The sequence below is a fragment of the Capricornis sumatraensis genome, chromosome 2 (genome assembly GCF_032405125.1).
Source record: "Capricornis sumatraensis isolate serow.1 chromosome 2, serow.2, whole genome shotgun sequence".
Classification (NCBI taxonomy): domain Eukaryota; kingdom Metazoa; phylum Chordata; class Mammalia; order Artiodactyla; family Bovidae; genus Capricornis; species Capricornis sumatraensis.
Window position 1 is genome coordinate 147,261,611 of NC_091070.1, and position 26,688 is coordinate 147,288,298.

General features: G+C 37.3%; 1 protein-coding gene across 2 annotated transcripts in view; it reads left to right on the forward strand.

Annotated features, from left to right (window-relative positions):
* The window catches only part of DPYD (dihydropyrimidine dehydrogenase), a 933,909-nt gene that overhangs the window by 771,371 nt on the left and 135,850 nt on the right, over positions 1-26,688 (forward strand). For both annotated transcript variants that reach the window (XM_068962754.1, XM_068962760.1), the window contains exon 20: positions 21,194-21,373. In XM_068962754.1, the coding sequence (XP_068818855.1) occupies positions 21,194-21,373 (180 nt within the window). The remainder of the gene's footprint in view (positions 1-21,193; positions 21,374-26,688) is intronic.

Consider the following 26,688-nt stretch of genomic DNA (forward strand, 5'->3'; position numbering starts at 1 on the left):
CATGAGGTGGCGAAAGTACTGGAGGTTCAGCTGTAGCATCATTCATTCCTTCCAAAGAAATACCAGGACTGATCTCCTTTAGAATGGACTGGTTGGATCTTCTTGCAGTCCAAGGGACTCTCAAGAGTCTTCTCCAACACCACAGTTCAAAAGCATCAATTATTCGGCGCTCAGCCTTCTTCACAGTCCAACTCTCACATCTATACATGACCACTGGAACAACCATAGCCTTGACTAGACGGACCTTTGTTGTCAAAGTAATGTCTCTGCTTTTGAATATGCTATCTAGGTTGGTCATAACTTTCCTTCCAAGGGGTACACACCTTTTAATTTCATGGCTGCAATCACCATCTGCAGTGATTTTGGAGCCCAGAAAAATAAAGTCTGACACTGTTTCCACTATTTCCCCATCTATTTCCCATGAAGTGATGGGACCGGATGCCATGATCTTCATTTTCTGAATGTTGAGCTTTAAGCCAACTTTTTCACTCTCCTCTTTCACTTTCATCAAGAGGCTTCTTAGTTCCTCTTCACTTTCTGCCATAAGGATGGTGTCTTCTGCATAATTGAAGGTTATTGATATTTCTCCCGCCAATCTTGATTCCAGCTTGTGTTTCTTCCAGTCCAGCATTTCTCATGATGTACTCTGCATAGAAGTTAAATAAGCAGGGTGACAATATACAGCCTTGAAGTATTCCTTTTCCTATTTGGAACCAGTCTGTTGTTCCATGTGGAGTTCTAACTGTTGCTTCCCGACCTGCATACAGATTTCTCAAGAGGCAGGTCAGGTGGTCTAGTATTCCCATCTCTCTCAGTATTTTCCACAGTTTATTGTGATCCACACAGTCAAAGGCTGTGGCATAGTCAATAAAGCAGAAATAGATGTTTTTCTGGAACTCTCTTGCTTTTTGCATGATCCAGTGGATGTTGGCAATTTGATCTCTGGTGCCTCTGCCTTTTCTAAAACCAGCTTGAACATCAGGAAGTTCACGGTTCACATATTGCTGAAGCCTGGCTTGGAGAATTTTGAGCATTACTTTACTAGCATGTGAGATGAGTGCAAATGTGCGGTAGTTTGAACATTTTTTGGCATTGCCTTTCTTTGGGATTTGAATGAAAACTGACTTTTTCCAGTCCTGTGGCCACTGCTGAGTTTTCCAAATGTGCTGGCATATTGAGTGCAGCACTTTCACAGCATCATCTTTCAGGATTTGAAACAGCTCTACTGGAATTCCATCACCTCCACTAGCTTTGTTCATAGTGATGCTTTCTAAGACCCACTTGACTTCACATTCCAGGATGTCTGGCTCTAGGTGAGTGATCACATCATCGTGATTATCCAGGTCGTGAAGATCTTTTTTGCATAGTTCTTCTGTGTATTCTTGCCACCTCTTCTTAATATCTTCTGCTTCTGTTAGGTCCATACCATTTCTGTCCTTTATCGAGCCCATCTTTGCAAAGAAATGTTCCCTTGGTATCTCTAATTTTCTTGAAGAGATCTCTAGTCTTTCCCATTCTGTTGTTTTCCTCTTTTTTTTTTCATTGATCGCTGAAGAAGGAATAAGGTCCTTAAGGTTAATTGATTGGGAACTGAATCCAACTTTATATAGGAAAACAACTTGTCTATAGTAGCTTTCCATTTTTCTCATGGTAGATACATTTTATGAATAAATGATGAGTCAGTGAATAAATGCTTAAATCAGTTGAAGTCCCAATTTTGACCAGAGTTGTCTGGTAGGTCATTCTGGCCATTTGGGGTCTTACCCATTCTAATTAAATGTAAGATACTTAGTTCCATCTGTATAACACTTGACATTCTAGTGATTGCATATTGTGATAACTATCTTAAGCCAACATCATATAAGGAACTGATAATGAAGAGAACATAAGTAGTTTACCAAAGCCTTACTATAATCCACAATAAGGATGTATATACATTTTAACTCTGCAAATCTAATAACAAAACTATTTTAATGGCTAGTGATTACATTGAATTTACTATGTGTCAGATGCTTTTGTAAGCTAATATTATACTAATTCATTTACTCCTCCAATAATCTTGTGAGATAGTTATTGGTATCATTCCCATTCTATAAACAGAAATATCAAATTATAAGATGATAAGTGGCAAAACTGTCATCTAAACTCACATGATTTGACTTAGCATATCTGATTTTAACCACTATACTTTATTGACATTTTGCCCACTCAGTTCAGTTCAGTTCAGTTCACTCGCTCTGTCGTGTCCGACTCTTTGCATTTTCCCACTAGAATAACTATATTTTCAAAAGGCAGACAGTATTAAGTGCTAGTGAGGATGTGGACAAACTGGAGCCCTCATGTATTGCTTGTGGGAATGTCAAAGGGTGCAACTACTTTCAGAAACATTTTGGAAGCTCTTAGAAAGTCAAACATAAATTTACCACACAATCAAGAAATATCACTTCTACATATCTATCCAAAATAAATAAAAACATACATCCACAAGAAGAGTTATACATATATGGTCATGGCAGCATTGTTCCTTATACCCTCAAATTGGTAAAGTTCAAAATCCCATCAGCTGATGAATGGATAAACAAAATGTGGTATGTCCAATGGCAAAATATTCAGTAATAAAATGGACTGATATCATAACAACATAGATTGTAACGTGTAAAACCTTATGCTAAATGAAGACCAGCAGACAGAAAATACAGTTCTATTTGTATTATTTAATTCTATTTATATGAAAATGATCAAAAGAAGTAAATCTACAAAGATAGAAGACTGATCAGTAGCTGCTGGCAGCTTGGGGAGGAAGTGGGAAAAAGACTGTAAAAGGGTACATGGGAACATTTGGGTGGTAGAAATATCTTTAAATTGGGCTGGCTGATGGCTCTACAACTCTGTAAGCTTATTAGAACTCACTGATTTACACACTTGTATAGATAATTTTTATGGTATTCAGTTCAGTTCAGTTGCTCAGTCGTGTCTGACTGTTTGCAACCCCATGAACTGCAGCACGCCAGGCCTCCGTGTCCATCACCAACTCCTGGAGTCCACCCAAACCCAGGTCCATCGAGTCGATGATGCCATCCAACCATCTCATCTTCTGTCGTCCCCTTCTCCTCCTGCCCTCAATCTTTCCCAGCATCAGGGTCTTTTCAAATGAGTCAGCTCTTTCCATCAGGTAGCTAAAGTATTGGAGTTTCAGCTTCAACATCAATCCTTCCAACGAACACCCAGGATTGATCTCCTTTAGGATAGACTGGTTGGATCTCAGTCCAAGGGACTCTCAGGAGTCTTCTCCAACACCACAGTTCAAAAGCATCAATTCTTTGGCTCTCAGCTTTCTTTATAGTCCAACTCTCACATCCATACCTAAATGATACTATTTTTTTTAATGTACATATATAGAGATGTATTATCGGGCTTCTCAGGTAGCTCAGTGGTAAAGATTCCATCCACCAGCGCAGAAGAAGTGGGTTCAATCCCTGAGTTGGGAAGATCCCCTGGAGTAGGAAATGGCAACCCATTCCAGTGTTCTTACTTGGGAAATCCCATGGACAGAGGAGCCGAGTGGGCAAGAGTCTATGGGGTCTCAAAGAATCGGACATGACTTAGGGACTAAACAACAACACAGCAAGAAAGAGATAGATTAAGATTGTTAAATACCATATGTAACAGAGTTATTAAATATAAAGTTTTGAAATTTGGACTATTAGTGATTCACAGTGAAAAACCTGGAAAGTAAGCAAGAGGGATATTGAGAACACTTCAGAGTTCTGTTTCTTTAATTTTACTGGGAAATAAGACATAGTACCTTTTAAAGGAATCCATTAATATTTATACTGTTATTATTATCTCAAATGTAATCAAATTAAATGTTTATGAACCCTGCCTAATTTAAAAGTAAGCACGTTCACAAAAAGAATTATTTCACAAATAATTCGATGCATTAAAGTATTAAAATTACTATTTTTTACAAATAAACATGATCATACTTATATAAATGCTTAATTCTGATGCAAGTATTTTAATTTTTAAAGCTATATGTTATATAGGAAAAGTTAAATAGATAGGGAGAGATTAACTTTGATGGTATCAATAAGTAACATCTGTTGAGAGCTTTAGTCATGAAAGTCATGTGACCAAGTAGTGTTAGGTAGTGGTTATAAATAATGCCCATTCATTCTCTGAATAGTTATTTAGTATCTGATAGTACCAAATATAGTCAAAAGAAGCAAACATATAAGAAAAAAATGCCACAAATAGTGATAAGTGCTCCGCAGTGCTCTTTAACTAGAAATTGTGATAGTGACTGGGTGGCTGGTTTGACTGTTTGGAGATCTGGAGAGGTGACATTTAAGAGGAGAATTAAACGAGAAGACCACCCAGCTATGTGAAAATACAGAGAAGAGTAAAATAGGCGTGAGTGACGAAATAAAAGGCATGTATAGCAGGCATGAGAAAGAGAGGTAGGCAGGAACCAAGTCATACGGAGCTTTGTCTGGTTTTATATCAGCTATTCCCATTTTTGAAAGTGAGATAAGACATTTCTGGTTTTAATCAGTGTTTAAATATGATCTAATTTATATCGTAAGATAATTATTCTAGTTGTTGTGTAGATAATTGATTGGAGAATGGTCAACAGTGAAAAGTGAGTATTCTAAGAGTCCAGATGAGAGATTATGATGGATTTGAATAACAAAAATCAATAGATATGGAGAGAAATGAAGTGATTCACAGTATATATTTAAAGGAGTGCAATAAGACTTTCTGAGAGATTAGAATTTTGTGGGCAGGAATCAACAGGAATGAGAAATGATTCCTCAGTTTGGACTATTGGAGAATTAGGTTGTGAGGAGCTGGAAAATTAAGAATGCTTTTCTGGCCATAGTTCAGAGTCCTAGACACCTTAGTGAAGTCAGATAGTTGTGTGTCTCCTTTTCTTTATCCTACTTTGCAGAAATGTACCAAGCCTTCAAATGCATGTATAACCCATAAATGTTTGTCTTCTCTCTCAACTGGGATGTATATTTTTCCATTTCTTATGAGTGCTTGGCAGTATTAGGCACACAGTAGATACATGGATAAGTGCTTGTGGATAGATGCTGAGAATTGAGTGACTGGGTAGATGTCTATATCAGTATATGTGTAGAAATAGACAATAAGCATCTAGTATTGAATAGTTCAGAGGGCAGTTTCAGTTACTCCTTATTATTTATATATCCCAAAGGTGAGATCCAGAAGATTGTGTTAGAGGAAATGATTTAAAGAATAAAATTTGATGCAAATGTATATTTTTTAAAAAATAAATAAAATGTCTAAAGGGGAAAATGTCCAAAGGGGGGAAAAAGCCTAAATTTATCAGTGTTTAAAAACATTCTCATTCATTTTCTTAACTCATTTTCTTCAAACATTCAAGAAATATTGCTTCTCTGTTGTGTTTAAGTGGTCAAATTACCCACACATTTAATGTTTTTATGACTCGTGGATCTTTTGAAGACTTTCAGACCAGATTCTTCTGGTCTGAAACATACACATCCCTAGTTAAACACCTCTCTTACCCTGATTCCACCCCATGAAATCAGAGGAAAGAAAAATAGTGGTGTTGTTTTTTTGTTTAAGCTGATAGACTTGAACCAAGAGGACCTGAAAACTTCTTGAAATTAGAAATTTGGGTCTGCAAATGTAAACCCTCATTATCTCCGAATCAATTATGCTTTGTTTGTAACACAAAGACAATAATATGTCTAAGGATCAAAATATCAAACCTGTTTCAGATAGCTGGCTTAATCCTATAGTGATAGACATGTCAGATATTATAATATTTAGCATATTTCCTCATGTGGAAAATGATAGGATTTCAGTTGTCATGCTTTAAGGGCATGAGCCATAATCTCATTATCATCTCCCTAAATCAGTCACTACATCCTGGATGTTAACTCCATCCTAATGATACCAGATGCAGTAATATATATGAGGTGAGAGAAAAATTCCATGACTCATCATTGGGCTCGAAAACAATGATGCAAGCTAAAAATCAATTTAATCACTGGTGAATTCAGCACGGACAACATTGCACATGCCTGGTTTTACTAAATAAAGAATAATGTTGCATATTTATAGGACCTGATGTCTCGGAAACACACAAAGTAAATGTGAATAATCTAAAGAGAGTTAAAAAAAAAAAAAAGCCAGCCCTATAGCATTTTAGAGCATTATATAATTAGGGAATGTTCCTTATAACAACTTCAGGATGTAAGTAATACGTGAACTTATAGTGTAACGTTTCATAGGAAAGACTGAAATGTAAAACACATAAAATTCACTTATCTGCATTTAACTTATTTATCTTTTCTTTAATTCATATACATAGTCTAGTTCGTATTCAATCATTGATTTAAAACTTACAATGTATTGATATGTGGAGAGGGGATAACAATCAGATTTTAGTTTATGTTATCAAAGCATAACAGTTGAAATTCATTCATTTCTTGGTCTTCACATTTTATCTTATATATTCATCTGTGTGTGATATGTCAATCACTTACTTAGAACATAGAAGTGATCATTTTAGTCCTGGGGCTCAATGTAGTAACTTGTCTTAGAAATTAATCATCATGGGAACAAAACTCAAAAGGCACTAGTTTCACATCAAGAGACACAATTAAGAACTTGAATAGTTATCCTTACCTCTAATGAGACCCACTGTGTCATACATACAGCAAGAAAGCCTTCCTGTAAATAGTACTTCATAATTTTCATCTCGTTTGGTCCTGACAGCATCTTTTTGAGGAAGGCTCACTGTGATAGATATAAAACAAACAGCATACTCTCAGGAGACTGCAGTCAGAAGCTTTGTTTGATAATAGAATTTGAAAAGAAACCAGATGACTGGTTCATAAATTAGTATCATTGAATGAAAGAATACATGAGTGAGTGGGTAATTTTTGAGTAACAGGGAAAAACTTTTTTTGAAGAAATGATGTCATAAAATTGCTCTCTTATGATCAAAATTCAGAATGATCTATTAAACACTCCTGGCTATGTCCCAAGCAAATAGAAAAGGTCTTTACTGGGAAGATGCAGCAATTTTGCAGGATACATATTAAAGGAGGGCAAAATGTATTAAATGCCAATATTTCCACAAATCTGTTCAATAGTAAATTTGATTATTTACCTCAAACTGTTTAGAGGAAGTTGATTAAGTTCTTAACTTTAAATTTAAGTATACATTTGAAATAATCAAAGAGAAAGAATTCTTTAAAATGGAAATATTGGTCCTGGTCCAAAGAGACACTGGCCTGACCTGGATGTGTGTGTTGCAGAAGTGAAAAAATTAAATTAAAAAACCCAGGCACAGAAAAACACAGAAAGCTTTCCTTTAACTTCTCTTGGCTCTATTTTATCTATTCTTCACCAATGGCTAAAATCTAGACTGCCCTATATGAATATTTCAACATATATACATATACAAGTGAAAATTAGTATTTTAGAACATTACATAAATTTTTATAAATTACATATGTATCCAGTTGTTATTATAAGAGACTACTAGAAGAGAAAAATTAAATGACAGCTGCTGTCAAGTTTCAGGTGTCTAGAGTGGGACTCCCAGATAAGCAATAATCCATATACAGGCCAAGTTTGGCTGTGACAAACAGTATGTTGATTATCAGGAAGAATGTTAAAGAAGCAGAGCTGCTTCTTTGCATACTAGAGAGACATTGATACCTCCAAAAAGAGTTAAGTGATAATGCAAAGAAGTTAGTGTTTAATGGGGCAGTGAATAGCACAGACTCTAATATAGTAGGAATTAAAATAATATCTTATTGTGGGTTGGTGTGAATTCTGAATTATGATGTATTTCTGTAAGTAGAGGAAGAGAAAATGTGTTATTAACAGAAAATGAAGGAGAACTATGCTCGTCATTGACTGCTATTACTCTCATATCTTCATCCTATTTATTTCATTCATTTATTCAATGAATAAGTCACATGCCAACCACAAATCTTTATGTGAATGTGCAGTGATGAACAAAACAGCTATAGCACCTATCTTTTTACTGTGTCTCTGGAAGCTGAAGAGTGAGATCTAGGCACTGATACCTGCTATACATGTACTTTAGGTACTGAACTAGATACATGCCATTTTATTCAATACAGTCCTCACAAGAGTTCTATTTTAGATAGATAGATAGACAAATAGATCCATAATATATGTATATGTGTGTGCCAGTCGTTCAGTCATGTCTGACTCTTTGAGATCCCATGGGCTGTAGCCCTGCCAGAGTCCTCTGTCCATGGGATTCTCCAGGCAAGAATACTGGAGCAGGTTGCCATTCCCTTCTCCAGGGGATCTTCCTGACCCAGCAATCAAACCCAGGTCTCCTGAGCTGCATGCAGACTCCTTACCATCTGAGCACACACACACACAGTTACTTATTTATCCCTGTTTCTGCATGAGTTATTGTAGTGGTTACAACAGAAAAGCCAGAGTACACAGGAATTTTGAGAAAGAGATCTAGAAGCAGATAGACTCAGGATTTGAACTTTTGTTCTGCTGTTTATTAGCTGTATGATCTTAATCAAGGTCCTTAGTTCTCTGACTCCCTGTTGTTGTTCAGTCACTAAGTCGTGGTCCAGTGCTTTGTGACCCCCATGGACTGCAGCATCCCAGGCTTCTCCATGCTCCACTGTCTCCAGGAGTTTGCTCAAATTCATGTCTTTTGAGTCAGTGATGCTATACAACCATCTCATTCTCTGTCATCCTCTTCCTCTCCTGCCCTCAATCTTATCCATCATCAGGGTCTTTTTCAATGAGTCAGCTCTTCGAGTTTGTGATCCATCCAGTCTGGCATTTCTCATGATTTACTCTGTATATATGTTAAATAACCAGGATGACAACACAGAACCTTGTCATACTCCTTTCCCAATTTTGAACCAATCAGACTCTCTGTTTCCCATCTGTCTATTGAAGAAAATAATAAAATTATTTCATGGTGTTATTGTGATATTTAAATGAACTTTTTTAAGCACAATGCTTGAAATGTACTAACTATTAAGTGAATTTTAAAGTGCAGTAAGCCTAAAAGAATTTGGGTAAAGTGTAAGGAAATGATAGTAAAATAGAACAGACTATTAAATATGTAAGGTACATCAGATTTTTCCACCCTTAAGGATGGTTTTGTTTGGCCTACAAGATTCAGATTTAAGACAGTCCTTACTGTTTCTATACTTCTTGAGTTCTTTTTATGCCAAAAGACCCTTGGCAGCCAAGAGTGCCCCTTTATACCTCAGCTTCTCTAGATCAGATCAGGTATCCAAGATTCCAAAATCCTACCTAAGCACTGAAGGCCGTGTGACTTCAATCCAGTGTTTTGTTCTGAGGTCTGCATAAGTACCTGAAGGACCAGAATATTTAACCAAGCCAAAAGTAACAAAACATTTTAGAAAGCGTTCTAAGAGGATAAGTAAAAATCTCCCTCCAATATAAACACAGGGAAGAAAGCCATCTAAGAAGTAAGAAAATCATAGACCTAGATTTCTCCAGGACAGTTTTAATTTATGCTGATTGTCCTGGAGTTTTCATTACTAGTTTCCCCATTTACCCTCAAATGTCACAATTTTGATGGTAAATCATATGATCACCTTGGAGTATCCTAAAACCCTCAGCCTAGAATTTTTCATGGTGTTGGTAATTTTCCCTGAGGTTAATTCTCATACTCCACACATCATAAAATATATGCCCTTTTAGTGAGAAATGCAGAAATAAAACTGCTTGTTTGATCATTTCAGTTATTCATCTGTAACCATATTCCAATGATCCATTTTTGGAAGCTGAAAGCCAGGCCTTTTGTCTTTAGGTTCTTGTCTTCCTTAAATTAATAATAATTTTTTTAAAACCCAAGCATTCAGTTTATTTCCCTGATTTTTCCACAAAGTCACAAACTCTGTGTGCCTCATGTTTTCCAGCTGTATTGTAAAGGAATTAAGAATGTCTTTAATGCTCTTTGTCTTTAGGTCTTTAATGTGTAAAAAGAACACATCTTTTAAAAAATATAAACCTTTTTGCTTTGCTTTTCCAACCTTCCATCAGTACATACAAGTGCTTTCACTAAATTAACTTGGATATTGGTAGGATTTTTTTCTATAGCACTTTTTAAGTACTTAGGTCTTCCCTGATAACTCAGTAAAGAATCTGCCTGGGTCGGAAAGATTCACTGGAGAAGGGGTAGGCTCCAGTATTCTTGGGCTTCCTTTGTGGCTCAGCTGGTAAAGAATCCACCTGCAATGCAGGAGACCTGGCTTTGATCCCTGGGATGGGAAGATACCCTGGGAGAGTGAAAGGCTACCCACTCCAGTATTCTGGCCTGGAGAATTCCATGGACTACATTCCGTGGGGTCACAAAGAGTCGGACATGGCTGAGAAACTTTCCCTTTCATAAGTACTTACTCTTAATCAGCTGAACTTTGTCTAACTTTCTGTCCCAGACTACACAGGCAACTCAGTCAAGATTCTTGACTGACTGATAATAGTTACAGACCACTCTCACAAATTTGTGTTTTTACCAATAATAAATTAAGCATAAAATCAACTATTGAATTATGAATTCTTTGAGTTCAGAAGGGGACAGTATTATTTAATATGCTAATTTTCAGGTTAACATTTTTCTCGTTGCAGCCAAATAGTCCGTTTTTCTTAGAATGATGAATGTCTGCTTATATTGTTGAGTATCCACATACCTTTGTTCATCTTCAAGGTTCAGAAAAAAATTTCCATGGGATAATTTGCCCAATAGACGTTTCCTTTCTTGGCTTTATGACTTATTCTCTTTCTGTCATCCAAACCCCATGTGGTATTTTAGTAAATGATATCGTAAGTCAAGTTTTCACAGCTGTGTTGACTCTGTTTAAAAAGAGAGATTGCCTAAAATTAAGGACTTTAGTCATCTGACAGCTATTGTTTAGATATTTAGTTTCCTTTTCTTGCCCCACTTTGATCATGGGAGGTGCTGAGCTTGCACAATGCTACATGAAACCCTTATACCACCACCTGTGCTGCCGCGGAGTAATTGAAAATTACTGTGGTAACTGATGCTGCTCTACAGCGATAGCCCAGGATGGTGAGAAGTTTTTTAGTAGAAAAATCTACTGCTTCTGAAGCAAAAGTGACCAAGCTTCCTCAAACTGCAGCCATAGCACCTAACCAAAGAATGGGCTGCATAAGACCCTGATGTACAGAAGACTCCAGGTCTTACCCCAGTCTTTTTAGCCTTGTATTTATGTCTGTGAGGAAGTGGGGTCATCACAGTAGTGTCTTGAAGAAGCAGGACAGAAGTCACCATTCTTTGGCTCTGCATGTTGTGCCTGGTTCACTCATTTTCTCTCTAGCCCCTCATAAAAGGCAAATAGAGGTGCTGTGTCTCTGTATGGTTCTTTTTATTATGATTTCTTGGTTCAGGTCATAATTGAGATCTGAGTTCACCTGGAACTGACTTTGTAATGGGTGAGACAAGGAGGGGGACAGAGGCAATCTCACCTGCAAGGCATATCCCTTTGACTAATCAGCTGAGGCTGGTGACTTCCCTGGCGCTCCAGTATAGACTCTGCACTTTCACTTCAAGGGGCACAGGTTCAATCCCTGGTCAAGGAACTAAGATCCCACATGCCATATGACATAGCATTAAAAAAAAAAAAAAGTGGCCTCACATGAGGAATTAATCAGCCCAGGCCATCTTCAGTCAAGTTGTGTCATCAACAAAGTATGAGTAAGATCAGTTCCACGTGCTATTCTGAATAACAGTCAAGTGGGTGACCCATCACCTGTGCTGCCTTTGAGAAAATACTTCGAGAATAGATGAATATATTCTGGTCTGGATCCAAATGTGGTCTGGATCCCAGTATAAAATACCTTGGAATCACTTCATACTCTTGGTCTGTATTCAGCTGAATTGTGGGTTAAGAAGTTCATCAGAAAAAGAATGACCACAGATGGACTTTGAAAAATAACCTTTCAAGCTCCATAAAATTCATTCTTGACTGGGAAAAAGGAGGTATTTAGACACTTAGAATTTTTCAGAAAATATATAATTTTAAGGATTAGATAAGAGGATAAATAATGTAATCTACAATGAAATAGATGAATATACAAAACAAAGTGACTCTTATACCTTTAGGATTTATCAATGAGTAGAAGTTAATTGGAAAAATTAATAAGCTTAGCTTCTTATCCATTAGACTTTTCCTGAGTTGAAACTGAAAAAAACAATTTCTGTGGGGCTATTTGTTTGTTGTCCTTTTTGCCTCCTTTCCAATTTGCTACGGTCAGAATGTAGAAAACTGAACCCAAAGCCAGATTTCTTAATAGGATGGCATTTGGACAGCTATTTTACTCAGTGATCCTGTGCAGGTTAGTAACAAAGCTGAAATAAGCCCTCTCCTTTTGGGGGAAACAAAATGGTATTCTGTTGAATGCTAGAATTTTATCACATATAAAAAAAAAAAAGCTGCTTGAGAGACCTAAGAGTATAAAAGCATTTGAAATCTCAGAAGGAGTTTAAATCAATGCATTGCTACAGTTACAGAGCAGATGAAAGAGCCTGCTGTCTCAATTGCCAGGAAACTACTTAGAAACTCTCACTTTGATTTCTTCACATAGTCTGTTACATTACTGCTAAATGCAATATATAGGGACATCACAACTTTGATGTCGTACAGCTCCAACAAATGGAAACTAATGTGATAGAACAACTAAGATTTGTGGTTTTATGTGGATATACAAATACATCCCTGTCTAGCTCCCTATGTACTGTGTGTCTCCAGGGGCTGTCTTTTCACCTATAGCTTTATAAAATTATAATTTTTGGTGTTTTATTCATGAATTCCAGTAAGCAGTGCCATGTTTATGTAGTACCAAAACCACACAGGGGGATATTATTATTCTGAATTATTACTTCAATAGTATGTATTGTGCCCCAGTTTCAAAAGTACACTGTAATTTTATACATGTTTATCAGTACTGGTCAGAACCCAATTCAGTGAGGAATTACTTGATTCCATGCCTTCAGAAAATCTGGTGTTTTTAATCAGTGGGTGTGGACAGATGGAGCTGGAAACCGCATTTTCAGCCAACAACAATAGAGATCTGTTTTCCAGTTTCAATAGTAAACCTGCAGTAGTCATCTAATTATTAAGATCCTTATATAGATCTGTGGATTTCTGACATTATTCATTAAATAATAAATTTGAAATTATTTTTCAATAATGTGCTTCTTATGAAAATCACAAATATGAGCATATTTAACTCTGGAAGACATTACAATTAGGATTTTGGAATTTATAGAAATAAGATAAAAACAGAGATCTGAAGACCTGAATCTGACCATTGACTCTATCACCTACTAATCTTTTGAGTTGGAACATAGCATTCAATGTTTAGTTTCCATTTCTTCACTCAACTAAACATTTAATAGCACCTTCTCTGTCTTGCTGTTAGAATTGGTACATGGACTAAGTGCTGGCATTAAAAGTCAGTGCCTTAGCTAGAAAACTTCAGACTGGGTAAGAAGACCAACAGTGCCTCCAATTGTGTGTTCCTATGGACAGTTTAACCTTTCTGGACTCCTAACCTGTGACAAAAAGAAATATCTAAATTCCCTTTTGTCTTTGAAAACAATAAAGCACTATGAAAATACTGCAGGTGTTTTACATTGCTTAAACAGATTAACCCTTTATCAAAATGGATTGGTAAAGGGAAATCATAGGATCACTTTTCTCCTTCTTTTTCTGGGAAATCTTTTAAGAATTCAGTAGATAATCCTTCTTATTCACTGTTTCACTGATGGTTTGTTTAATGGGAATATTCTTAAACTTCCTCCAACCACATAAGACTCTCCTATTATTTTGGTATGTGTTAAGCATTGCAGCATAATTTCCATTTTTACTTAAATGTAATTACTCTCCAATACTCCTCTTACTAATGAATTTACAGAAACTTTGAGACCAGTTTGGACTTAAATTGTAACCGTATATTTTGCAGTGTGGTGGCACACATTTCTGAGACCTGGAGTGTAGTTTGTCCATCTATGTGGTAAGAATGAAAAGGAATCATTATGATCATGGGTTTATCTGAACTGTGTCTAATACTTTAAGATCCCTATTTTAAAAATCTTGTCATTTCAAAATATCATTTGAAAGTTGTGCTACTCCGCTACACTAAAACCCATGGCAGCCCCACATGTTCTACTTCTCTAGAACTCTTCTTTGCCAAATTAGTTGCCTGAGGTTAGTATTTTTAAGCCAGTTTGAATTCTGTTTGCTAGTTTTCTAGTACATTGTCTTTTGCATTTCAAGGACTTTGGCTTATTCTTTACAGGCAAAAGTTTCCATTTTGACCTGCACCAAGCCCTTTAACTTCTAGATTACTTGATGAAAACTGTGGAGTTTAATACCAGTCTGTCTAAATAATACTACAATTTCCACAGTAGTTCCACCTTCATGAGGTAATTTCATCCTCACAGTGATGAATAAGATATCATCATCTAGTGTTTTCAAACTGGAAGGTGGGAGAGGAGGACTCAAAAAGCTCAAAGACTAGTTTCAGTCCCACAGCTACTGAAGCACTTAACTGGGTCTCAAACATGTCTTTTGACAAGACGACCTAAGCTTTTTCTGAGATTATTGCTTAATGCAAATAAGAATAATATCCATGACCTTTTACTGCATTAGACCAGAAAAAACAGATTTAAAAAATTATATTCTGCCTAATTCATGCTATGATGATTTATACATGTTATGAAATTTATTTTGGGGGCCAATCTAGCTTACAAAGTGCTGGCTACTGGCTCAGAGATTAAAGCATCTGCCTGCAATGCGGGAGACCCTGGTTCGATCCCTGGGCCAGGAAGACTCCCTGGAGAAGGAAATGGCAACCCACTTCAGTATTCTTGCCTGGAGAATCCCATGGAGAGAGGAGCCTGGTAGGCTACCTTCCATGGGGTCACAAAGAGTCAGACACGATTGAGCGACTGCACTTTCACTAGTTTATGCACTTATAAATATGTTACCTTTTACTCTCCTATGTGCATAATATTTAATCTCCATTTTTAGGTGAAGAAAGTTGCACATACTTAGGCAGCTAAGATGTAGTTTAAACCCAATTCTGCCAAACTTCTACAGGCATACGCTTAACCCCTAGGCTATACTACTTGATCTGACATAAAAACCACTTGATTAGATTTTAAGAAATAGTTCTTCAAGTTCAAGCTCTTTCCATTGTTAAAGCACAAATATTGATACTATCCTCTCACCTGCCTAATTTGTAGCTTTGCATTGAGTAATGAGAATTTCGCTCAATGTATGTGAAGGAGGTTTTAAACATATAGACCACCGTAAATAGGTAATTTACTACTAATATGGTAATCTCATTTAATGAAAAATAATGAGAAAGGAGTAGCACCCAGCAACCCTCTGTCACCTCCCAGGTATTTTTACATAGACAGGCTCCAATTAAATGTGCCTGCACCTAAAGTGAAAATTCAGGGCATTGTGTCAGACCTCTGGAGGGGACCGTTTGGTGGCCATGGGAACTTTATGGCACACCTCAAATCATGCTTCACAGGGGGTCACCACATACTCAGCTTCTGCATACAGCTGGCCCTGCTGAGAATCAAGGGCCCCTATTTAGAACAGCTCACTGTAGGGAGATTCACGCTTATGGAAATAATTAATGGTGGCAATGATCCTTATAATGGCACCTGATGCCCTGCTGCGAAGAAAGATAAACCAGCCTTCACCATAAAGAACTTACAGATTATACTGAGCAAACATGTTAACAGCTATTAAGAGTCCTAATCAGAGCTGTTAAACAAACAATTAAGAGATGTCATATAAAATACACCCATTTAGGAATAGCAGCTACATGTTTGGAGTTTTAAAAGGAACCATTTACCTTTGAGATAGAGATAAAGCCCTCAGTGCAGGTTAGGCAAGAACAAGGCACCTTTTTGAGCAAATCCATTTTCTGAGCATCAAATCCCATGGACAAAGCCCTGTTCTCTATGGTGTGCTTGCATCCTAAGATTTATTTCCAGTCTCATTACTACTTCATCAGAAAACTACTCTTGTGTTTTCACATATAACATTATTGTAAGTAGAGCTTTAAAGGGCCAAAATATTGCAGTCTAATAATAAAAAGCAGGAAATTATTTGTCTGGAAGAAATCTACTTTGCAGAAGGCATTTCTAAGATAAGAAGAAATTCATCCCTACCAATGCATGCTGCTAAATCTCTTCAGTCGTGTCCGACTCTGTGCGACCCCATAGACGAAGCCCACCAGGCTTCTCCGTCCCTGGGATTCTCCAGGCAAGAACACCGGAGTGGGTTGCCATTTCCTTCTCCAATGCATGAAAGTGAAAAGTGAAAGTGAAGTCGCTCAGTTGTGTCCGACTCTTCGCGACCCCATGGACTGCAGCCCACCAGGCTCCTCCATCCATGGGATTTTCCAGGCAAGAGTACTGGAGTGGGGTGCCATTGCCTTCTCCGGTGCTTAAATCTTTGTTATTCTAAGTGTAGTTGGCAACGCTAGCACCACCTGGAAGCTTGTCACAAAGGCAGAAACTTGGAACTTGGAACTCACTCCAAACCTACAGAAACAGAATTTACAATTTAATAAGACCCTCTGATAATATGTGTGTGTGTGTATGTATGTATATACATATATATATGTATATATGTATATATATATATATATATATATATCACATTTTTCAAAGAGATAGCAATCTAAAAGTTTCTATTACCAGAAATTCTTTCATAAAATTAATGTTTAATCTTATGGGAAAAAAAGTTAAATTATTTTAGAAAAGTATATTAATAGTGTGACAGTTGCTTTATGATGAAAAATGTCTGAAGTGGTCCCCTCTGACCCAGTGGTGGTGTCCAGGGTTTCCAGCGTAGCACACCATCCCAGCCATGTTCAGTCACCAGCTGGTAGTCTCTCCTCCCTCTTCAAGTTCTATGTTCTCTTCACATGCTCAATGCAGCTCCCAATTATGTAAGCCCAGTAGAATAAAGAGCATACAAGAGGGTGGGAAAAAGAGGAGGTCTTTTTCGTCTTTAGCACCATATGATCTTCCATAGTTAAAATACACAAGTCACCCCGTTCCCTCTGGCACCACTTGGTTGAGTCCACTCTTTACAAATTGTGGATTAAGGGAAGTAGTGGCTTCTGTATCTTCTCACCAGGAAAGTTAGGGAGGACTAAGGCTAAACTTGATTATTCATGCATTGCAACGTGGCTAGAGTCCTTTTCAGAGTCCTTTCAGCTGCAGGTTTTCACAGCAATCGTGAACATCCTATAAATTACATGACATGATGTTATTTTCAAAATCTGATCTCTATGTTCACATGGGTAAATGTTTTAAGACTATAGTAAAAGTGTACCCATTAGCATATACTACAAAAAAAAATAGAATGTCACAGGGAACAAAGAAGACTAAGTAAAGCATCAGTTGGCTTTTACAGTTAAAAAAGAAATCCCATGGAGGAGATTATAATGATGTTCTTTATCATTGTTCTGAAAAGAAAACAACTCTAAGAAAGTTATAACAGGCCTAATTAATGCTTAAATTGTTCTTCCTGAGAAACAGGTTTTTTATGTGATATAAATGGACTTCCTAGAAAATATTCTTGTCTGTATTTAGTTATTCAATGTTCTTTCCTACATTGTGGTAACATGCAGCCCTTCACAATAGGAAATGAAAGGTTTTTATTTCTGCTTTTGGTTTTGGCTTGTTGTTTTCACTCATACTATACAAGTAAGAAGTCAATAAAACATGAAGACATTGACAATTTTTATCTACTAGTATCAGTTTTTCAAAACAATAGTTATATTTGGGTTGAAGATAATTGACCATTTAAAATATATATGCATGGTTTTGGTTCATGGAAAAAATAATTTTCATTATATGAAAAGTTTTTCTGCTGTGAATGTCTATACCTAAGTCACCTTAGCCTGCATGGTCATGAATTATATAGTATAATCCACTTTCTAACCATGTGGCCTGCCTGGGACAAGTCAGTTAATGTCTCTGCATCTCACTTGCCTCATTTGTAAAATAGGGCTAAAAATTAAACCTACCTCTTAGTGTTATTTTGAGGACTGCATGATGTAACACATTAAAAAGTGTTGAACAGAGTATGTGGCCCATAGTAAGAGCCTACCTCATGTTATATATTGCAATGTTTTATTCTTACCACATCATCATTCAACCAAGTTTGACAAAAATTTAATATAAAGAAGCCATTCTGTTTTATTCTGAAATATAAAATGGCCACATTCCCTTAAAACATAGCCATTTCATCCTTATAAAAATAGTACACAAAATTCTCCTACTTATACCACTAGCTCTGCTCTTTTTCTTACATGAGCCAAACTTCTCATCAGATCATTCCATCTTCATATCTTCAGTTCCTCAATCCTCATCCACTCCTCAATTCATTGTAACATGCTTTTGCCCTATTGCAGAAATTATCCACCATAAATGCTAATGTCTTTTGATTGATAAATTTAATGATACCTTTTCACTTCTGAGATTATGGACCCTTCATGCAGCATTTGACATCTTGGGTGATGCTGTCTTGGGTCTCTTCTGAGTGTCCTTCATTGTCTTCCATAAGCCTTCATTTTAAATGCTTCTATTCCCAGAATCCCACATTTGGCCTTTTTATATATACATCGTGAAATTACTACCACTCTTTGCTGAGAACTGCTAGGTATACATACTTCTTGCCCTTTCTCTGTTTCTATCTGGTTCCCATTCGCTATTCTAGAGCCTCTCAGTGTGTTTTCAGTAACTTTTCTCAACCAGCCTAGCAACAGCTAAGTATCTGGTGGTGTGCTAGGCATGAGGATTGTAATGAAATATATTATTTAAACACCCAGAAGGCTTTAAGGGACCTTGAAATATAATATGGTTTATCCTTCTATTTTCAGGTATTTCCTCATCTACATTCACATATGACATGAGTTTTCATTGTTGTTGTTGTCTTTCAGTTGCTAAGTAGTATACGATTCTTTGCAACCCTGTGAACTGTAGCACACCAGGCTTCTCTGTCCATCACTATCTCCTTGACTTTGCTCAAACTCATGTCCACTGAGTCTGTGATACCATCCAACCATCTCATCCTTATCACCTCCTTCTCCTCTTGGCCTAAATTTTTTGTCATCGGAGTCTTTTCCAATGAGTCAGCTCTTTGCATCAGGTGGCCAAAGCATTGGAGCTTCTTTCTTGGATACTATCACCAGGCACTATGATATATGCTAAGAATCTAACATCTGGAAAGATAGGCAAGAAATGAGGTTTTTTTTTTGCTTACTTTTGTTTGGATGGTTGTGTTTTTGGATTGATTTGAAAGATGGATGTGGAGAGTCATTGAATTCTAGGTGATAAATTTTCTGTTTAAGTGATGGTGGGCCATATGGATGAAGAGATCCTACCAGCAATGAGTAAATGTAATTGAGTTTCTGGAGTCTATGTGTAGTATAAAAATTGGAGAACTATCTTTGTAAGTAATCAATCTGGAAGTGTTTCTCTAAATCCACTAAATTCAAGCTCTAACTCAAATCCTAACAGACTCCCAAGTATGTTGTTTTAGAAGGATCCTAATTTCTCAGATTCAGCCTTCCTTAACTCTAGAATTAAATCTCTATTTTCTAACAAATGGTCATGCAAAAAAAAAAAAAATCTCCCCTGCATATGCATTCATTAAATATATCTCTATTAAGAGCAGAATAAGTGACAAACTCTATGCTAGTCACTGGGGATAATATGTTGTCCAAAATAAATATAGGTTCTTCCCTCCTAAAGCTTCAGTCTATTGGGGAAGGGAGCTGCCAATCAAATAATCATGCAGAAGTTAGAAGTCAAAACTGTATGAGTTAAGGAGGCTTTAACCTATAGCTCCATATATGGAGCTCCTAGAGGCCTCCTTGAAAAAGCAATATATCCCATGAGACTGAAGCTGGGGGGTTAGTCAGCCATGTGTAAAAGGCAAAGGCCTTCCAGGCAGCAAGGTTTTACGAGGTGTCAAGGTAAAGAAAGAATGTGGCAAATCTGAGGGAAAGAAGAAAGACCTGGGTGATTGGAGCATAGTGAGTACAAAGAAGAACAACAATGTATGAGGCTGAAGTGGTAGGCATTGGTACCTGAGGGCTGAGTTAACTGATGAGAGCACTCCAGCCCAGCATGACCACCTTCAAACAAGGTACATGACCAGCCCGGACATGTACCTCCAAGCAGTACATCTTAACAGAGAGAAAATGAGAGATTAAAATGTCCATTCTTATGTTGTGCTGAATTTAACTCCTTGGAAATTCTACCTATTGGACCTAATTTTTTACAGCCATACTGACTATACATGACATACAGTAAACTATACATATTTAAGGGTTTCCCTGGTGGCTTAGATGGTAAAGAATCTGCCTGCAATGCAGGATACCTGGGTTCAATCTCTGAATTGGAAAGATCTCCTGGATAAGGGAATGGAAACCAATCCAGTATTCTTGCCTGGAGAATTTCATGGACAGAGGAGCCTGGAGGGCTACAGGCATGGGGTTGCAAAGTCAGACACAACTGAGCAACTAACACTTTACACATATTTAAAGTATACAGTCTGATGTTTTGAAATAAGCATATACCTGTGAGACTGTCCCCACATCAAGCTGATGAAAGTATCCATAGTCCCTGAAAGTTTCTCTGTGCCTCTTGGCAGTTTTTCCTTCCCTAACACTCCCATCCTCTGCAGGCAATGACTGACATGTCATGCTTAGACCAGTGCCTGGCATATAAAATAAATTGTGTTGACTGTCTGAAAAGTGAGTCTGTTTGGAGAATTAGCTCTTGGTTTGACTGAAGCTGGTACTCCAATACTTTGGCCCCCTGATGTGAAGAACTGACTCATTTGAAAAGACCTTAATGCTGGGAAAGGTTGAAGGCGGGAGGAGAAGGGGACAACAGAGGATGAGATGGTTGGATGGCATCATCAACTCAATGGACATGAGTCTGAGTAAACTCTGGGAGTTGATGATGGACAGAGAGCCTGGTGTGCTGCAGTCCATGGGGTTGCAAAGAGTCTGACAGGACTGAGCAACTGAACTGAACTGAACTGAACTGACATTCTGTTGGTTGCTCTACCTTTTCTAGGTATGCAGTGCTATTCAAAATCAGGATTTCACTGTCATCCAAGACTACTGCACTGGCCTCAAAGCCTTGCTTTATCTGAAAAGCATTGAAGAACTACAGGACTGGGATGGGCAGAGTCCAGCCACGAGGAGTCACCAGAAAGGGAAACCAGTTCCTTGTATTGCTGAACTTGTGGGAAAGGTATGTGGTCACCTCTCTTGGGTTGTCCTTGAGAACTCTGGCTTTTTCATTTTCCATTTTGGGTCTTGTTTGCCCTCCCACCACCCTACTAACAGGGGAAACACAGATGCCCCATTGGATATGATTGCATAGTAGAATCGTTCTGAAGGACCCTTGATTACAACTGTATGACAGGTCTCTGAGCTACATTTTTATGAAACCTGTATAACACAAGGTCATATAAAGGAGAAAGATTGAAGTTTATAGTGTAAAATGCCTCCAAATTCTTGCTTACTGTGGTGATGACTGGCATTCTTTCCAGTGGGAGGCTGGAGATTTCTTTATTCTTTAACCAGCTCTGGAAATTATAACATTACCTTTCTATTTTCAGACAATCAAATCACTGGAGCCCTGAATAATATGATGAAGGTTTTAAAATTAAAATCTAATCAGTATCTTTTGTAACTGCTTCTGCTATGTGTGTGGTTAAATCTGGGCTCAAAAGGTTATGTCCCAACTTTCTCTCTAACTGCTATTTTCAAAGAAATATACACTACATTTACATTTTGTATAATACAGTGATTTTAGCAAATCTTTTCTGAAACAACATTCAGTATTTTGCCTTTGTATTTCCTTTGTATTATTCTAAATAGACAACCATTGTCAGAAGACGTTTCTTGAGTCCTGAATGAGGGGAGGAAAAAATTATAATTCTTAGTCTTTTCAGCTTGTCACTACATCAATAATTAACTTTAAAAAAAAGAGAGGCAAGTATAAAAAGATTCTTTAAGGAAGCATTTAATAATTCAAATGAATCTTAACTTGAAACAGGTCACATGAAAAAGAATGGAAAACAAAAACCCTGGGTTCTGTGCTTTCGATGGCATGGTTAGGGACTCAGAAAGAATAAGAGAAATATCATATAATGATATACATTTGGCTAGTTTTAATTGGAAATATCACTATTCTTCTCTGAACAGACAGCCAAAAATAAGAGCTTCCTATAGATTAATGTGTATGAATGACTGCAAGTCCAGTGATCAAAAATAAAAGGAGGGGAAAATAAAATCTTGCTGGTTTCCAGGAAAATATCATGATAATGACTCCATGAATGACAATCAAACAGAAAGGCTGGGTGACATTAATATTTATAATATTATAATTAGCAAGACTGTGCCTAAGCAGTATTATTAGTGTAACTAATCATATTATCATAAACTGAGTCTGAAAGTATTTAGACAGTGAGTGTTCATGCCTTTATCAATGACCGTCAATATCCCAAGGTTGTTCATAACTAAAAAAAATTTATAAATAACTTTACGCTCATGCAATGTAAATATATCAAGTTAATTGTTTCTGACATGATAGTTTTGATAGTTTATGACCATCTATAAAAGCATGGTCTCAAATGTATGCAGTCATCGTGAGAGCTGAAATGGGAGAGGCTGCATTGCACTGTGTCATTCTGTCTCTAAAGGACTTCCACACTCATTTCAAAACTTACATATTCAAATAAAAGATAGGTAATGATGGAGACACTTGTGTCAATAACATAGGTGGAAACTGATTTTCAGATGGTTTGAATCTAGGTTTAGACTTTATTTTGGTAAGCCCAGCCTTCGTCAAAATTGTAAGTGTAATTTCCAGTATTATCATTTGTTAAAAAAAAATAGAAGATCTTGCCTATGTGATTGTATTACTAATTCATTTCTCAGCACTAAGTTGAGGAACAAGCAGATGGTCTGGTAAATAGATCTATGCCCCAGAGTCTCTGGTGAGGGCTGACATGACTCAAACAATAGGTGACTATCTCCTTTAGGTTAATATTCCTAATAGTGAATCAAAGCACTCTGGGTCCACAGTACAGGTGGCTTCCTAGCTGTTCTTTCCTGGTGTGTGTATGTGTGTGTACCTTTGACAGTAATTCATATTATATTCTCATTAGCTAAAGAGTAGGATGCTGCTTCTTACCATGTTTTCATGCTATAGGGAAACAAGAGAAGATGCAGACGCTTTTAAAAAGCCCCGCTAGAAGTAGCTGGCTTCTTTAGACAGGAAAAATTTTGTTTGGAAAGTATAATTGTTACTCTACTTAATCTTTCACTCAGAGGTCAGGCTAGAATAAATTAGAGTAGAAATTTAGAAGAAACCAATTACAGGACAGTGTTTGAAGATGGAGGAAAATGAGACTTGAGCCATGGAAACAAGGATTTGGCCAAATTAGTCATGTTATCTTTTAAGTAATTAGTATATTTAATATATTCTCCCTAATGCATGCCTCACGTATTAATTGATTAAACTTCCCAAGCAATGTTTCTTCATGTGACTTTGGAAGAGCAAGAAGTCAGGCATTTATAGTTTGCTCTGGTCTTATGGTGCAAGTTGTATAAGTTTGTGCCTGCAAGCATAAGAGTAGATTCCATAGGAAGGGCAGTCATAGCTCTGCTACACCACAGAGCTGTTGATCTCGAACTCATGGTGCTTGAATACCATGTGGCATGCGTCTGACAGTGTAGATTCCCTGGCTCCACTCCTAGAGATCCCGATTTAACTGGTCAAAGGTGCGTCTAGGAATCTGCATTTTAACATCCTGATTCTGATGGAAGAACACAAAGATCCATGTTGCCAAGAGGAATGAAGAGAATAGCAACTGAATACAGTCAGAGACTTGAGAAGATAGGGGGAGAAAGCTGGTAAGAAATGATTTTGAGCTGGAAGACAAATGACATAGAGAATAGGGAGAGGAGATCCAGAGAAGCTGCACGCTGGGTTCTGAACGGCCAGTGGTTGAACAAGCCCATTGAGGAACCAGGGAGTTAGTTCAGCTGTTGGATCAAAGACACATAAGCAAGAAGAATTGTAAGGACAGAGACAGTTCTCAAAGGCATGACATCCAGAGTCCATGCAGACAGTCAGCAATGAGGATGTCTGTGAGGATTAGGAAGTTGAGACTATTCACAGTATCACCAAAAAAAGGAGGGGCATCTGTAGCCAAACCCTTTTATTTTATACTTAGTTACCTTAATTCCCTCTTTACCTGGCAGAAACCTGGCAGCTCAGTAAAAGTGAAATGTTTGCTTGCTGCATGTGGGACAGTGGTTACTGGCAGAGTTCAGAGTAAGCCTGTGGGGTTTCTATGAGGCCTCCTCACTTACTAGCTAAGCAACTCCAGCGAGTTAATTAATCTCTCTAAATCTGTGTCTTAAACTATAAAATGAGGATAACCACAAGTCCGCATTCTCTCATTAACAATTCTGAAACCCAAAAAACTCTGTAACCAAATGTTTCACATAACTCATTTGGCAGCAAACCTGGCCTGAACTGATATGAGGCTATTTATAATCTTTATTTATTCCTCTTAGAGTGAACATTTGCATGTTTACTGCAGAGAGACTAATGTGTTTGAGCCCAGGTTTGCCACTTCGCATCTTGCTGGAGGTATTAGGTATAATGTAGTAAATGTACCATTTTTCTTTCCTCAAGTCCAAAAAAGTTTCTGAATTTTGAAATACGATTCGCCTTAAGTACTTTAGATAAAGTGTTGTGAAGAATACTTAAATGAAAATGTAACTGCGATTATATCTTTATCCACAAATTCTTCTTTAGAGTTGGAGGCAAAGTATATATTTTAGTGGCATTAGAAAATAAAATGCTAATATTTGGCATTTTAAGGTGTGAAAATAAGAATTATGTTGTGATTATTTGCTTGAGAAACATGGAAAAAATTGCATGCTAAAAGAAAAAAACAAAATTTTACAATCAGAAAGCATGGAAGGAAATGACTGCACTTTTCTGTGCTTAGGATAAAAGCAGAATTCCTAAGCAAGAGCCCTTGAGAGAAAACAACACAGGACAACACAGCTGATTGCTTGGGGTCTCTGTGCATTTTCACCTGCTATTCTTTACATCTGGAGTCTTTCCAGTTCACTAAAGAGTAATTAAAGCATCCTCTTCTCTTTGAGTTATTCTCTGACCTCTCTGACCAGGGTTAATTTCTCCTTTCCTTCTTCCATCTGAGTTGCAACCAGTATCACACAGCAGTTGAATTTTTGCATCTCTGATTCTTCTGCCAGACAGTCTTCCCCTTTGTATCCCAATTCCTGGGTACCCACTGATACTCAGTAAGGGCTTAATAAATGATGCTTGAATAAGTAAATGAAGGAATAAATAAATGTTGTAAGAAAACAGCTAAGTGGTAGAACTAACAGTCGATATTTACTATGCCATCATTTTCCCCATTACATCAAAAATGAAAAAAGAAAAATAGTAACTTTGAACTTAAATGTCTTTTATGGTGTATGAGTCTAGTAAAATGAGATGGAAAGAAGCCAGAGAGAAAAGAATGAGCTATGCAAGTGAGCGACCTTGATTCCTTCTAGAATTGGCAACACGTACCTAGAGTATAAGCTTCTTGAGGGTCTAGACCACACTGTGTGCCAGTGCCTGACCTAATGTTCATCATGTAGGAGCGACAGCATGGTAGCTGAATTGCTGAATGATATATTAATCACTCTTTTTTTAAAAAAAAAATCTTAAATGTGTTATCTATCTTAAATGTCACTTCCTTTGTGAAGTCATCTATGACTGTCTTCCTCTCCCTCTAGGAAAATTGTGTCGCTTCTTTGATAGCTCAGTTGGTAAAGAATCTGCCTGCAATGGAAGAGACCCTGGTTTGATTCTTGGGTTGGGAAGATTCCCTGGAGAAGGGATAGGGTACCCACTCCAGTTTTCTTGGGCTTCCCTTGTGGCTCAGCTGGTAAAGAATCTGCCTGAAATGCGGGATGCCTGGGTTCGATCCCTGGGTTGGAGAAGGGGAGGGCTACCCACTCCAGTATTCTGGCCTGGAGAATTCCATGGACTATATAGTCCATGGGGTCGCAAAGAGACACAACTGAGCAACTTTCACTTTCACTTTTCTCCTTCAGCCCTTTGTTCATATAACCAGTATTGCAGTTATTAGATGATCTTCTAGTTATATTACTTCTTGTCCATCACTGAGCTCATTATGAGCTTGTTGAAAACAGAGATCATGTGTCATTTATATTTGAATTTTCAAGCACCTCGCACAATGCTCCATGTTTATAGAATTAAGTTGCACAGACTATCTGTGGTGTCCTTCTTTAGAAGAAAAAAAGAAAGCCAGTTTATAATTAAAATTCCAGCCAGGCCCTTTCAAGAATAGCAAGCATTTTAGAAGAAAACAGTAAACGTGCCAAATTACTTTCAGTAGGTATTAAAATATGATGAAATACCTATCAGTGATATTAATAAGTGAACATAATGTGTACTCATTAAAAAGCTTTCATTAGGATAAAATCAGAAACACTGTCTGGTGC